The sequence below is a fragment of the Brassica rapa genome, chromosome A01, assembly GCF_000309985.2.
Source record: "Brassica rapa cultivar Chiifu-401-42 chromosome A01, CAAS_Brap_v3.01, whole genome shotgun sequence".
In the NCBI taxonomy this organism is placed as follows: Eukaryota; Viridiplantae; Streptophyta; class Magnoliopsida; order Brassicales; family Brassicaceae; genus Brassica; species Brassica rapa.
This window is the reverse complement of record NC_024795.2, coordinates 6824388-6838061: the sequence shown is the minus strand read 5'-3', so window position 1 is coordinate 6838061 and position 13674 is coordinate 6824388. Positions and strand designations below refer to the sequence as shown.

Here is a 13674-nt window from a genome sequence, read left to right as displayed (position 1 = left end):
GATTTTAATTTTTTCAACTCGGTTTACGTTCGGACCGACCCGAATCATTGGTATATATCGAGATCCCTAACAAAATCTGTTAAAACCCTAATCCCCCTTTCTCCTCGTCGTCGCCGCTTTTCTTTCTCTGAGCTTGAAAGACGAAGATGACGGTGGAAGCAGTAAACCCTAAGGCGTATCCGTTAGCTGATTCTCAGTTAGCGATAACGATCCTGGATCTTGTTCAACAGGCTACGAACTACAAGCAGCTCAAGAAGGGAGCTAATGAAGCTACCAAGACTTTGAACCGTGGGATCTCCGAGTTCGTCGTGATGGCTGCCGATGCTGAGCCTCTTGAGATTCTTCTCCACCTTCCTCTCCTTGCCGAAGACAAGGTTACTATCTCTTCTCTCTCTATGCATCTTATATATCAAGTATGTGGTCTTTAGGAAAGACATGAAAGTTTATGTCTGTATGTTTTCATTTACTCTTATGGACTAGTTATGTCGGATTGTTATGTGGTCTGATTTGTGACTAAACTGTTATCTTTCTCTCTGCAGAATGTGCCGTATGTGTTTGTACCGTCGAAACAAGCGTTGGGAAGAGCATGTGGAGTGACAAGGCCTGTGATCGCTTGTTCAGTTACATCGAACGAGGCAAGCCAGTTGAAGTCGCAGATTCAACAGCTCAAGGATGCTATTGAGAAACTCCTAATCTAAGGGATTTGGGTGTGTCGGTGTGAAGAGTCTCTCAAGGCTCTGACTGAAAGTTTCATTTGTGTAATCTCTTGGTGTATTTTGGTTTTCATTTATGCAATGGAGTTTTTTTTCTTTTAAGTTTGGATCTTGGTGCTTGGTTTGTGTTGAAACATTATTATCAAAGAGCTTTTCTGCGGTCCATTTAGGTCTTTTTTAACGATCTGTATAAGGCCCGTTTAGACTGTCCGAAAAGATTCTTACCTTCCGACATTGGTTGCAATACTTGCATGATGTTTAATAGCTTTGCTTTGTCTGTTCAACAAACATAAACATTCGTTTCTTGCATACTTGACTTGGATAACATAAATCAAATCTTTCTACTTTCCCAAACTATTATAAAGTATTTGTTATGTTATTGTAATTAGCAAAACCAATCCAATTTATAAGCCAATGGCATCCTCGTTTATGTCGTCTATTAAACAGACGGTTTCTTCTAAGCCGTATGCAGGGATAAATAGTATTAGCTCATGCTCAAATTACAACAGATCTCATCTGTTAACGCTGAGTTGCAAGGGTTATGTCAATCCAAGTTTTCGATTATACTCAAACCAAAAGCGTTTGAGACATCTCACAAGAGCAAGAAAACTAGATGAGAAAGAAGAGGACGAGGACAATGAATACTATGCAGGAGAGGAGGAGGATGACAAAGAAGAGGACAAAGACGAGTATCGAGCAGAGGAGGCAGTTCTAAAACTATACACCGACATCAAAGACCGAAACATCAATGGAGTATCAGAAGTTATTGGAGATGAATGCCAATGCTTTTGCAACTTCTTATCTTCTTACCGACTCTTGCAAGGCAAGAAGGTAAACAAAAAAAACATATTAAATTTTGCAGCAATCATCTTTTAGAAAGCTTTCTCATTTTGTAAATGGTCTTCCAAACTGCAGCAAGTGGTGGCTTTCTTTTACTGGTTGATGATGAACCTGGGGAAAGATATCAAGATTATTGTTAGACCAACCTCCAAAGATGGCATGACCGTTGGTGTTCAATGGCAACTCGGTTAGTCTCTCCTCCCACATTCCAAATCCGGTTAACCTTATATCCAAGCTGATCACATTTGGCTCGGTTATGGAATCTTCAACCCTTTCAAAAGTTCTCGCACCATACCAAACCTCCATATCTTCTATACCAAAACTAACCAATCCGATTTGAAACGATTGCTCTGACCATAAAATGTAATGCACAGAATGGGAGAAGTCAAACATCCAATTGGGGAAGGGAGTCAGTTTCCACATGTGCCATATCTACCAGGGAAAACTGTTGATAAAGTTAGTCATCATTAGTGCGGTCTAAAGCCGGTTTGCATTTCGATTACATAGCCTCTGACTCATGACCAAAAACAATGCAGGAATGTGGAGATGTTCATGGAGCCAATCTTTCACATTGAGCCTATTAGACTTGTGAGGCCTGATCAATATCAGTCTAATCACGTCTTCTTATGTTCAGAAGATTAATGTGAAATACTTACATGTGTTGTTGCAGAGAACTATGGCGTTTGCAGTGAGCTTGGCTGAGAAGATGTTCATTTTCCTAAGACCAGTAGAAAACATAAGGAGACAAGCAATGACACTTCTCCTTCTTGCTCTTCTGTTGCTTGCTGCAGTCGTTTTCTACTTCACCCAACCAAGACTATAAGACTAAAAATTACAGCAAACACCATGGAAGATAGCAGATTAAAGAAAACCATAAGAGTATAAGGTTTTGTCAATCAAAAATGAATCTTCAATGTATCAATTCACATCATTTTTAAGGCATCAAACAGGACATTTTGCGGATGCACAACATTACCAATCAGAGTCATAGTTTAAAAACATTATTAAGATGCAAATATATTTTTTTTCTTTCTAAAACATTCATGGGTAAATAGCGTTAAATACAAAACATCTACGCAATATACACTAGAGTTTTCAGTACTTCGAATATTACAGATTCCCTGAAGACTGTAAAATATTTAAATAAGATATCAACCTAAACCATTTTCATACACAGCCAACTAAACAAAGAACCAAAGGAAGATGAAGATAAGCATTAAAGGAAGTTAAAACTAAAAATTGTCTTGTCTTCCTTATCGGATTTCTACACCCGCGAGTCATAAGTAGGTTCTCTAGATACACACCTGCAAGAGGATTAAGATACAGAAGTCATTGCCTTGTGTCTTGAACATTGCTGATATATAAGATATCGTAATATGTGAAATCAAGCTTCACTTACACTAGCAGTCCCTAGTTAATGAAGTCAGAACCAGGAGATATCAAGACGGTTTGTACATATGGCGTCTCAGCATCTCATTAACCCCAACAGCTGAAATGCTTTCACGTCCAAGAAGATCTCGGAGCTTTTCATCGCACTGAATAGCCATTGGGTTTACCTGGTCCTGATAACATATTGAAAAAGCAGAATTAACACTGCTTAGTTTTCTTATTTATGACCATTAAAAAAAAGCATAATCTTTCCACAGAAACAAGGTTTTGTTATTGGGAAGCAATAAAAGGAACAACCATAGTGTTTCAACACACACCTCTAAATTGTTGAGTTTTATGTATTCCCAAACACGGCGAATAATCTCTTCCTCCGTCATCTCCATCTCACCACTACCAAAGAACTTAGCAAGTGGCTCGGATGACGCAACAGCTGAAGTTGAACTAACAGGCTCTGTGGTCTCAGTCTCAGTTTTCGTCTCCACCTCAGCTTTTGCCCGTTTCACTTGACTAGAGTCCTCTGCCAAAAAAAAAAGAGATTTCAAAAAGTCAGTAACACTGAACTAACCAAGAACATTCCAAGTATAACTAATGACAGCTTGTTAATGAAAGCATTACTTGATGGGTCAAGCGGGAGAATATGCTTAGCAAGCAACTTATTCATCTTGAACATATCAGTGCAATCAGTCTCGAAAACCACACGCAACGCCTCATCACATATGATCTTCCGCTTGTTACTCGGGTCTTGGAGGTTGTTCTTCCTTATGTAAGCCCACAATTGCCTCACAATCTGCAAAACCAAAAGCCAAAACATTTTTTAATAACAAAACAACTGTTTATACCCACATTGTCGTCATGGTGAATGTAAGAAAGTGACATTAAACCTCAGTTCTGGGAAGAGCAGGTTCACCAACAACGACTTGAAGCTCTGGAGAAACTCTACAGACTTTGTTTAATCCTCCAGGACCACCGTTTCTTTTAGTTCTGCAATAAGTAAACATTGACAAATACCAAGTCACAAAACTATCATTCACATCCAAAACACTATCAGTTTGCTAATTATATCAGTGGGTGATAATTCTAAACTTGAACATGTAATCCTAGAAACAAACTTGACCTAAAGATTTAGACTTTCCCAAAAAGGAAACTTCAAAAACAGACCTTTCTTTGGGGGCTTGATTAACAGATAGAGAGGCATTGGCGCCTTGTGAAAGCAGCAAAGGGGACCCTTGTCGCGGAGACTGTTGCTGGTGCAGCTGCGGCGGCGGATACGGCTGCTGGAAATTGAGCTCATAAGAGTAGTAAGGAGGCTGAAGAGCGAAATGCTGAGAATGGGAAGCAGAGAATTGAGACGGATGGTTATGTGTGAAATGCCCTTTCGCCGGAGCATTGCCGCCGAAATGCAGCAGCTGCTGCTGCGACGGCGGAGGTTGTAGGGTTGATGCGGAAGCAGAGGAGGCTGGTGGGTGAGCTGCACGGAGGAGGTGACTGATCTGGTCTCTGATGAAGCTCGTCTTCTCCGTGAGGTCTAGACCTAGCTTAGCCTCGAGCTGGTGAACAACACTGGTTAACGAAGTGAGAGAGGTGGGGTCGGATTGCCGGAGCAGAGTCTCGACTCCTTTCGCTAGATCCTGGTCCGACACCATTGACAAATGACGACAGAACTCAAAGCTTTTATTACCAGAGAGAAAAAAAATAAATTACCCCACACGGAAAAAACAAAATATCTCTCTCTCTCTCTCTCTCTCTCTCTCTTTATAACTCCTGGAATGACGAATATGCGCTTTACAGTTGATTTTGACCAACTGTGTCGGTAACCCTTGTGGGTCATCATCGCATAGGCTTTTATATAAAGGGTATATCAGTCTTTTGGTTAACATCGTTGCTTTTACTTCCTGGCCAGCTGGCTGTAACTTTGAACCTCCGGATATTAAATGTCGTATATGTCCCCAGAGATTTTGACGCGTTTGCTGTTGGTTTCGAGAAGCTTGAGGATATAAATGGTATTTCGATCAGCATCGGATAATCCTTGATTTATGACAGCAGAAAATATTGGTGAAAAAAAACTTAATCTTGCTATTGGGCCTGGGCCAACACTAAAATACAAAGCTTGATTTATGATTGTTTATAATCAGATCCCAAACCGTTCGTCCTCCGAAGCGAGTAAAGGTTCTTGCGTCGTCTATCGAAGTCTACCTTCTCGCGAAATTTCGAATTTTCTCGGGAAAATTTTCGACAACGAGGTATATCCTCGAGCAGATACACGACCTTCGAGCTCTCTGATTGAAGTATAACGTCTTTCTATTGAAGAATCATTCCTGTTTTTCTATAGAGGATCTCGCTTATCGCTGATCTTCTGTGTTCTAGGGTTTTGAATCGACTTGCGTAAGTAAAATCTCGAGGATGAAGAGCGAGAGAGAAGTTAAGAACGGTGGTGTTGAGGAAGAGAGAGATGCGAAGCGGAAGAGAGTGATAGAGCGATCTAATGATCACGATGTCGAGGAAGCGGAGAACGAGCAGAAGAAGGATAACGGAGTTGCGGAGCTCGATGACAACGAAGATGATGATGCTGATGCCTCTAAAGGGGGCAAACGTTCACGCCGTGTTGAAGTTCGTCGAGATTGCCCCTATCTTGATACTGTTAATCGTCAGGTAATGTATCTCTCTAATCATATGTTATTGTTTTTTGGGGATAAGCATCTTTAGCACGTTTCTTGATGTTGAGTTTCATTCAGGTTTTGGATTTTGATTTCGAGAGGTTTTGCTCAGTCTCATTGTCGAATTTGAATGTCTATGCGTGTCTTGTGTGCGGGAAGTATTTTCAAGGAAGAAGCCAGAAGTCTCATGCTTATACACATAGCTTGGAAGCAGGTCACCACGTTTACATCAATCTTCTCACGGAGAAGGTGTATTGTCTTCCTGATAGTTACGAGATCAATGACCCTTCTTTGGATGACATTCGTCATGTTTTAAACCCAAGGTATGTTGACTGCCTTGTGTTCAGACTATTTCTGCTTGCATTGCTTGTTAACGTCTAAGGCTTTGGAAGTGATTAACAAATTAATTGTCTTTGACTATTGCCTCAATCAGTTTATTCTTGCTTGTTCTCTATATACCAGCCTCCATTAATATGTTTTTATGACTTTGTCTTTCATGGTTTCTCAAAGTTTCTTTCTTTATACCAATTTTATTTTCAGTTCCTTCTTATCAAGGCGTTGGTGCTATTCGTGTACAGGTTTAGTAGGGCACAAGTAGAAGAGCTTGATAGGAATAAGCAGTGGTCTAGGGCTCTTGATGGCTCTGACTATCTCCCGGGAATGGTAATCCTCTCTCCGTTAACACTGTTTATCTTTGAGTAAGTTTGTCTCTTATAGGTGATTTTACCTTGTGTACAACAGGTGGGGTTGAACAACATACAAAAGACAGAGTTTGTGAACGTTACAATCCAATCGTTGATGAGAGTTACTCCTCTAAGGAACTTTTTCCTTATTCCCGAGAACTATCAGCATTGCAAGTCTACTCTTGTTCACCGCTTTGGGGAACTCACTCGAAAGATTTGGCATGCTCGAAACTTCAAAGGACAGGTTTGACTCAATTGATGCCATTCACGTTTTTAGTTTTGTTTAATGCCCTCACTTAATAAGGACCTTGCTAATTCAACTAACCTTTGCGTCAACAGGTAAGTCCACATGAGTTCTTGCAGGCTGTCATGAAAGCCAGTAAGAAGCGATTTAGAATAGGCCAGCAATCAGATCCAGTAGAGTTTATGTCGTGGCTCCTTAACACTTTGCACATGGATCTTCGAACTTCAAAGGACGCCAGCAGTATCATCCACCAGTGCTTCCAGGTATGTGTCCATCCTTTGACACGTCAACATAGTGTAGTTTGATATAATTGGTTGCAAACAGCTGCATGTTAATGTTATCTGATAACCATTACAGGGTGAGTTAGAAGTTGTGAGAGAGTATCAAGGCAATGAAAACAAAGAAATATCCAGGATGCCTTTTCTGATGCTGGGGTTAGATTTGCCACCGCCTCCTCTTTTCAAAGATGTCATGGAGAAAAACATTATCCCGCAGGTACACACATCTGAATTTAGACTGTTAAGTTATGCCTATTTCAAACCCTGCGATTGATTCTGCTCTGTCACTTATAAATAATGCATTCCAGAAAGAGAGACATTATTATGAATTAAGATATGTGAGGAGCTATGTTAGAAAATTATAAGTTCCACTTTATGTAAATGTCACATTTGGTCGAGACACAATAACACGATACCTATTTAGTGATTTCGTGATTTGTAGTTGTCCTAGAGACTTGAGCATACTGTAATTTTGGAATCCATTTTATGAGTTAGGAAGGGAAGAGTTCTCTTACTCCTTTTTTGGTTTGGACCTGGAGTAGCCATTGCGTCTTTGACTTTTTAGTTAGCAAAGCGAGGTAAGTAGAGGCTAATTTCTTTGATGTGTTTGGGTCAGGTTGCTCTATTCGATCTGTTGAAGAAGTTCGATGGAGAAACTGTGACAGAGGTGGTTCGCCCAAGGCTAGCCAGAATGAGATATCGAGTAACCAAATCTCCTCCGTACTTGATGTTCCATATGGTTCGCTTCAAGAAGAACAACTTCTTCAAGGAGAAGAACCCTACCTTGGGTGAGTTTATTTAGACTTTTCTGTGTCAACATTGTTTTACAAAGATCCCTAATTCCTTTGACTCAAATATTCGTTGTTGTTGTTGATGTGACAGTTAACTTCCCAGTGAAAGACATGGAGCTGAGGGATTACATACCATCATTGCCTACTGCCGCTGAAGGGGAGAAGACGTGTACAAAGTATAACTTAATCGCCAACATCGTACATGATGGTAAACCAGAGGATGGGTATTTCAGAGTGTTTGTGCAGCGGAAGTCGCAAGAACTCTGGTAACGTTTCTTTCTTTTATAGGAATGTGTGACTTTAAAACTTGAAATTGGGATGTCAATTGTTTCGTGTGTTAATGTTCTTAGAAGTGACTCAAACAGATAGTGTTGGGTATATATGACTGCGATGTAGATATTTGCATAAGACCTACAAAATTTGAGGATATTAATGTGTGTATCTATATATTTCAGGTACGAGATGCAGGATTTGCATGTTGCAGAGACGCTCCCACAGATGGTGGAACTATCGGAAGCATACATGCAGATATATGAGCTGCAGGAGGAATAGACCGCAGTAAACAAAAGCTTACTCATCATCGCTTTAAAGAGTTAGTTTCCAGCTTTTTCTTGTATTGAGGATAGAGATTAAAGACGTGTTCTTCCACAACTCTTTTTGGATATAGATAATATTGAACCTCTTGAAGGCTTACTCATATGGAAAGACCCAAAGGAAAACGAAACCATGAGTTTTGGGAACAGGCCTTATTGCATCATTTGTTTAAAAAATATAAATCTATTGATGATCTTACGTTTAATCTTTTTAGATGGTGACATCAGTGAGTGATTGATTATAAAAAAAAAGTGAAATAATGATATGATAATCATCGAAAGTCCAATCCAATCGAGGGGCTCTAACTAATTGGTTAAAAGGATTTTATTTCAATATTAGCAAAATTGATTATGATTCCAGTACTTAATAGTCGGCCTAAGTTTTACGCTAATAATATGATGATGACTTCTCTTTAAAATTCTGGCGTTGTATATGGAACGGTAGAGATAAAGAATCTAATTATTATACACGTATTTGTATAATATTTTAGCAATCTAATTAATAAATTTAGAAAATTGACAAAAAACAAAACAAGAAGACAAAAAGAAGAATCTAGTTCATCGTTTTCTTTTTGCTTCTATTCCATTATTCCAAAGACAAAAAGCTTTTTTTATTTTTCGGTTTTTGGGAGACCAGTTTCTAAAGAATCCGTTGTATAAGAATAATACAAGAAATACCTTGTAATATACTTTCAGCATCACAAGCTCCCAAATTGGTTAGACAAAAGAAAAAGAATAACAATGCAATAAATCTTACTAATATTTGAAAATGAGTTGGTGAATATCTCCAACTTTTAATTTGTGTTTCTCGACCATGTTCTAGAGAAGAACATTACCTTTAATCCCTTAAAATAATTTTGTGACAAAAAATCCCTTAAAATAATTATTATTGTCCACTCAAAGAAAAACATAAAACCTTAAAAAATATTCCAGAAGAAAGAGAAAATAAATAAAAATAAAAGAATCGTTTCGCGTCTTGTATGTTCTTTATTTTAAAGTCGGATTCTCTTCCTCCTCCTCCATCCTCGCAGTAACCGAGCTGACATATCAGGTTTCACTTCCACTTCTCCGACTTATGTATTAACAAACATAGTCTATGAATTGATATGTATTTTATGCTTCTCTCGTCTCCTCAGTTCTCAGATCTTTAGTAGTGTTCTTCCTATGTTGCATCCTCTTCATAGCTCATGTGGTTTCTTGAAAAACATTATTATGCTTGAATTTGAGTTTTGATTCTCGGTTGTGCATAGTTATGTGTAATCATGCTCATATTTGTCTCAGATAGATTGACTCACCTTAGTTTCTATGTATATATATTTGCTCGAGCCTTTTCTCCGCATGTAAAAGATATATTTCAGTCTTTTCTCAGTTCATATTCTTCCTTTCATTTTTATTTTTATTGTTAATACTCTATGGTCATGTAGTAACGTATAACTTAACTTTCATAGGTAGTAAAGTGTTTTTTTCATTTCTCAGGAAAACAGACAACGTGAGCAACATGCACAAGGAAAACACTGGTGATGCTCCATCAGCACCTACCCCTCGTGTTCGTCATCACCGCAAGCGAAACACTGATGTATATATGTTTCTCTCTTCTTATTCATGTTTTGTATATATATAGTTAATGAGACACATGTTCTTGGTTTAGTTAAGTTGCTTTTTTTGTTTTGTATATACTTTGGCTGAAAATTCAAACCAATTTACTTGGTGTGTAGGTTGTTGCAGGAGCAGGCAAACCAAACGGAAGTCATTTACTTGTCAATGACAGTAGCAAATACAAATCATTTCTCATTCGAGCTTACTCCACTGTCTGGATGATCGGTGGTTTTGCTCTAATAGTCTACCTTGGTCATCTCTACATCACAGCCATGGTAGTTGTTCTCCAGATATTCATGGCAAGAGAACTTTTCAATTTGCTAAGAAAAACTCATGAAGATAAGCAGCTCCCCGGTTTTAGATTACTCAATTGGTAAAACTACACTTAAAAGAGTTTCTAACCTCTTTTTCTCTTTATGTGAGTAAATACTAGAATTGGTCAAATATGTTTTTTTGCAGGCACTTCTTTTTCACAGCAATGCTTTTTGTATATGGTCGAATACTTAGTCAACGGCTAGTCAACACTGTGACTCCAGACAAAGTCCTGTATAGGCTGGTCACAAGCCTCATCAAATACCACATGGCAATCTGTTACTCCTTGTATATATCCGGTTAGATGTTTTCAGGTTTACTCGTTTCAATTGTTTACTGCTTTTGCTTACACAGTCTGGTTATTTTTTTGTCTGTGGAATTGTAGGCTTTGTGTGGTTCATCCTGACGTTAAAAAAGAAGATGTACAAATATCAGTTTAGCCAATATGCATGGACGCACATGATCTTGATTGTGGTGTTTACTCAATCTTCATTCACCGTGGCCAACATCTTTGAAGGAATCTTCTGGTATTTTACAGAATTTAACATTTAAAGTCACCTGTTCCTTCTTTGAGTCTACTTTGTTAAGATTCTGTTTTTTTTTTAATGTTGCAGGTTTCTTCTTCCTGCGTCACTTATCGTCATCAACGACATCTTTGCGTATATCTGTGGTTTCTTTTTTGGAAGAACACCGTTGATCAAGCTATCACCAAAGAAAACGTGGGAAGGTTTCATCGGAGCTTCTATCACCACAATGATCTCTGCGTTCCTGGTAGGCTAGGAAGTGAAAGTTTATATGAGTGTTAATGTGTTATTAATCTTTTGCTTTTTTTTTTCTGCAGCTTGCAAATATAATGGGACGTTTTCTATGGCTTACATGTCCCAGAGAGGTACTTTCATGTAATAATATTCATGTACTTGGAAGTGATTACCATTTATGTTACTGGATTGTAATCATTTTACAGGACCTATCCACGGGCTGGCTCCAATGTGATCCGGGTCCTTTGTTCAAGCAAGAGACACATGCTTTACCAGGATGGATCTCTAATTGGGTAAGACTAGTCATTGTACAGTACTGAAACAGTTACACGAGGAACTTGCATTGCTTTCTAAACGAAAAAAGACTTTTTACTTTGTAGTTGCCATGGAAAGAAATTTCTGTTCTACCAGTTCAGCGGCATGCTTTGCCAGTGGTTTCAAAAGAGCTTTCAAAGTCAAGGTTAGTTTCAGTATACAAAACGCCAAATATCTATGGCAGCAATATTTGATCTAGTGTTACATTTTCTCAGGACTTTGGTGATAGTATTCCCGGACATGGTGGAATCACAGATAGAATGGACTGTCAGGTATATATGGACGCAATGACTTCAATTCATTGTTATTGCAACCTTAGATCCTTTCTAACATCATTGCATCAGTTAAGACACTTCTTTCCGTTTTTTTTTTTGTAGATGGTGATGGCTGTTTTTGCATATATATACCATCAACCTTAGACCTTTTCTAACATCATTGTAACTGATAAGATACTTTTTTCCGTTTTTTTTTTATAGATGGTGATGGCTGTCTTTGCATATATATACCATCAATCCTTTGTTGTACCTCAAAGCCTCTCTGTGGATAAGCTCTTAGACCAGGTAAAGAAAATTACTGTAAAAGAACCAACACAACATAATCAAGATCTCTTATTTGGCTTTTTGATGAACTCTTGTTTGTTACAGATAATCACAAACCTGACATTGGAGGAACAACAAGCTCTGTTCACGAAGCTTGGCCAAGTGTTGCAGGAAAAGGTTATTGGATCTTAGATCATCATCACAGGCCTTCACTCTACCTACCATGTTATATACTCTTGCGTGTCACACAAAGCAATAGATTCATAAGTTTGTTGTGTTTCCACCTTGGGTTTAGCCTCTCTGTATATAGTAAGAAGAATGTAAGATGATGTATATGACACAAGAAATAGAGAACACAAGAGCGTTTCAGCAAGTTAAAAAAATCAATTCTTCTTAAGATCATATCATCATCCCCAATAGAAACTAATACAAGAAACAAAGAATCTAGACTCTGTATCTAGAGAGTTTCACTTCCAAAATAATATATAATTAAAAAAGTCGAACTTTCTGATAAATCCGATGAACAAAAACTATATTTATGATCTTCTTCTTCTGGGCTCTTTTTACCCCCAAATCTTTCTCATTGTGCTTTCGGCTTCTCGATCTTGACATAAGGAAGAACTCCCAGAAAGTACTTAACCTTCGGATTCCAACCACGTTGCTGAGCTCGACAGAACATCAAGAACGTGTTGGCGAAGTAAGAGTTGAAACCCATGCAGACATGCCACAGAGCATGTCCCTGAGGGTTCACAGGCCACTGAGATATCCTCTTGCAGAACACACGGTCGCAGAACCAGCACACGCTCCCCACAAGGATCGTGGCAACGTACCATTTGGCAATCCTTTTAGCCGCGGCGTCCTCGGTGTGAATGTAGTACTTGTACATCCGAGGGATGCAGAGAAGGCAGAGGATCACGTAGTGGACCTTGAAAGCGATGCCAAACCTGAGGTAAGCGTGGACTGCAGCAAAGGCGGCACCGTAGAGGAAGAGGAAAGTGGGCATGGTGCTTCTGTAATGCCAGTCTGGTGAGTAGAGGATGTACATGTAGAGAAGTATCTCCCACACCATTGGGGTCTCATCGCTCTGTTGTTGCCTGTTCCGAACAAGAGACATAGAATCATCATTAACAAAACTTTGGATCATTCAAACAGCTACATATACTTACACGTGCTGCAAGGTGGCATGGTAGAGCATGCTGCCGATAGCAAGGATCATGTTGGAGATGTGAAGGATGCTGAACCTCTTCTCAAAGCGTTGCCTTAAGGCATTGACGAGACCAATGAGAGCGAGTAGGATTCCAGGGAGACCGGAGATGGTGTTGTAGAACTCTGCAATGTAGGATGAGTAGGCGTAGTTCTTCTCACAACACTCTATAGTAGAGGTCACAGGACCCCAAAAGCTAGATATCCCATCAGCCATTTCTCTATCCTCCTCTCTCAGTATGAATATTACTCCTCTGTGTAAAAGCCTCCTCCAGACACTACTAAGAGAAGCCACCAATAAAAAAACCCATCTCAAAGGAAACTAACATGATTCATCTAAAGAAACTAGCTTTCTCATTCGTTAATTTAAACATTATCTTGAGGTGATTGAGTGAAAAGGACAAGCTAGTAGGCAAATGAATAAAGAGTAAAGGTGAAGACTTTACTTGCAGGAAGAAGCAACAATACCATTAATAAGTATAAAAAGTAATCATTTTTACATGAACCTACACGCTAGTGGTGGCAGTTGAGAATCTATCCCCTTGTACAATTAGAGTAGAAAATTTTGAAAACCCAAAGCTCAAAAGCATATCTTACAAACACACGAACGATCAACAAAATGAAATCCAACAACGAATCTAGGTCACACCTACTAAACTTAAAACAAATGGGATCAAGTATCAGATCCACGACGTCGACGATACGAAAACTACTCCATCAGTAAATCAAAATCTAAACCGATCTACGGGAAGGAATCAAAGACAAA

General features: G+C 38.9%; 6 protein-coding genes across 8 annotated transcripts; 4 read left to right on the top strand and 2 right to left on the bottom strand.

The window, feature by feature from the left end:
- The first annotated feature begins 72 nt into the window (after positions 1-72).
- LOC103860007 (NHP2-like protein 1) lies at positions 73-977 on the top strand. The gene is made up of 2 exons (XM_009137620.3): positions 73-374; positions 540-977. Exons 1-2 carry the CDS (start codon positions 147-149, stop codon positions 696-698), a joined length of 387 nt encoding a protein of 128 aa, XP_009135868.1. The 5' UTR covers positions 73-146; the 3' UTR covers positions 699-977.
- Positions 978-1071: 94 nt separating this feature from the next.
- Positions 1072-2780, top strand: LOC103860017. The gene is made up of 5 exons (XM_009137632.3): positions 1072-1544; positions 1629-1740; positions 1928-2009; positions 2090-2141; positions 2224-2780. The coding sequence occupies exons 1-5, from the start codon at positions 1128-1130 to the stop codon at positions 2374-2376; spliced, it is 816 nt and encodes a 271-aa protein (XP_009135880.1). The 5' UTR covers positions 1072-1127; the 3' UTR covers positions 2377-2780.
- Positions 2586-4713, bottom strand: LOC103860027. Of its 2 annotated transcripts, none has more exons than XM_009137640.3 (6): positions 4101-4713; positions 3824-3923; positions 3558-3729; positions 3260-3459; positions 2953-3115; positions 2586-2857 (listed from the first exon to the last, which is right to left on the bottom strand). In XM_009137640.3, the coding sequence occupies exons 1-5, from the start codon at positions 4583-4585 to the stop codon at positions 2993-2995; spliced, it is 1080 nt and encodes a 359-aa protein (XP_009135888.1). In that variant the 5' UTR covers positions 4586-4713; the 3' UTR covers positions 2586-2857; positions 2953-2992. The 2 variants fall into 2 exon arrangements, with proteins under 2 accessions (XP_009135888.1, XP_033131044.1); XM_033275153.1 differs by having other exon boundaries at positions 2586-2823; positions 2951-3115; positions 4101-4585.
- Positions 4714-5016: 303 nt separating this feature from the next.
- On the top strand, positions 5017-8379 carry LOC103859993 (U4/U6.U5 tri-snRNP-associated protein 2). 2 transcript variants are annotated; one of them, XM_033275119.1, is made up of 10 exons: positions 5017-5227; positions 5307-5591; positions 5675-5919; positions 6175-6259; positions 6338-6523; positions 6619-6786; positions 6881-7018; positions 7418-7589; positions 7684-7858; positions 8048-8379. In XM_033275119.1, the coding sequence occupies exons 1-10, from the start codon at positions 5057-5059 to the stop codon at positions 8142-8144; spliced, it is 1722 nt and encodes a 573-aa protein (XP_033131010.1). In that variant the 5' UTR covers positions 5017-5056; the 3' UTR covers positions 8145-8379. The 2 variants fall into 2 exon arrangements, with proteins under 2 accessions (XP_033131010.1, XP_033131012.1); XM_033275121.1 differs by having other exon boundaries at positions 5070-5182.
- An 867-nt stretch (positions 8380-9246) lies between these two features.
- LOC103859981 (phosphatidate cytidylyltransferase 2) lies at positions 9247-12107 on the top strand. The gene is given in 12 exon segments (XM_033275144.1): positions 9247-9761; positions 9901-10154; positions 10241-10392; positions 10479-10620; positions 10708-10864; positions 10935-10982; positions 11058-11144; positions 11232-11271; positions 11274-11311; positions 11382-11438; positions 11643-11726; positions 11811-12107. Coding segments are annotated over 12 exon segments (1224 nt in total). The 5' UTR covers positions 9247-9683; the 3' UTR covers positions 11898-12107.
- On the bottom strand, positions 12070-13183 carry LOC103859941 (alkaline ceramidase). Its single transcript, XM_033275169.1, has 2 exons — positions 12872-13183; positions 12070-12799 (listed from the first exon to the last, which is right to left on the bottom strand). Exons 1-2 carry the CDS (start codon positions 13123-13125, stop codon positions 12286-12288), a joined length of 768 nt encoding a protein of 255 aa, XP_033131060.1. The 5' UTR covers positions 13126-13183; the 3' UTR covers positions 12070-12285.
- Between the last annotated feature and the right edge of the window lie 491 nt (positions 13184-13674).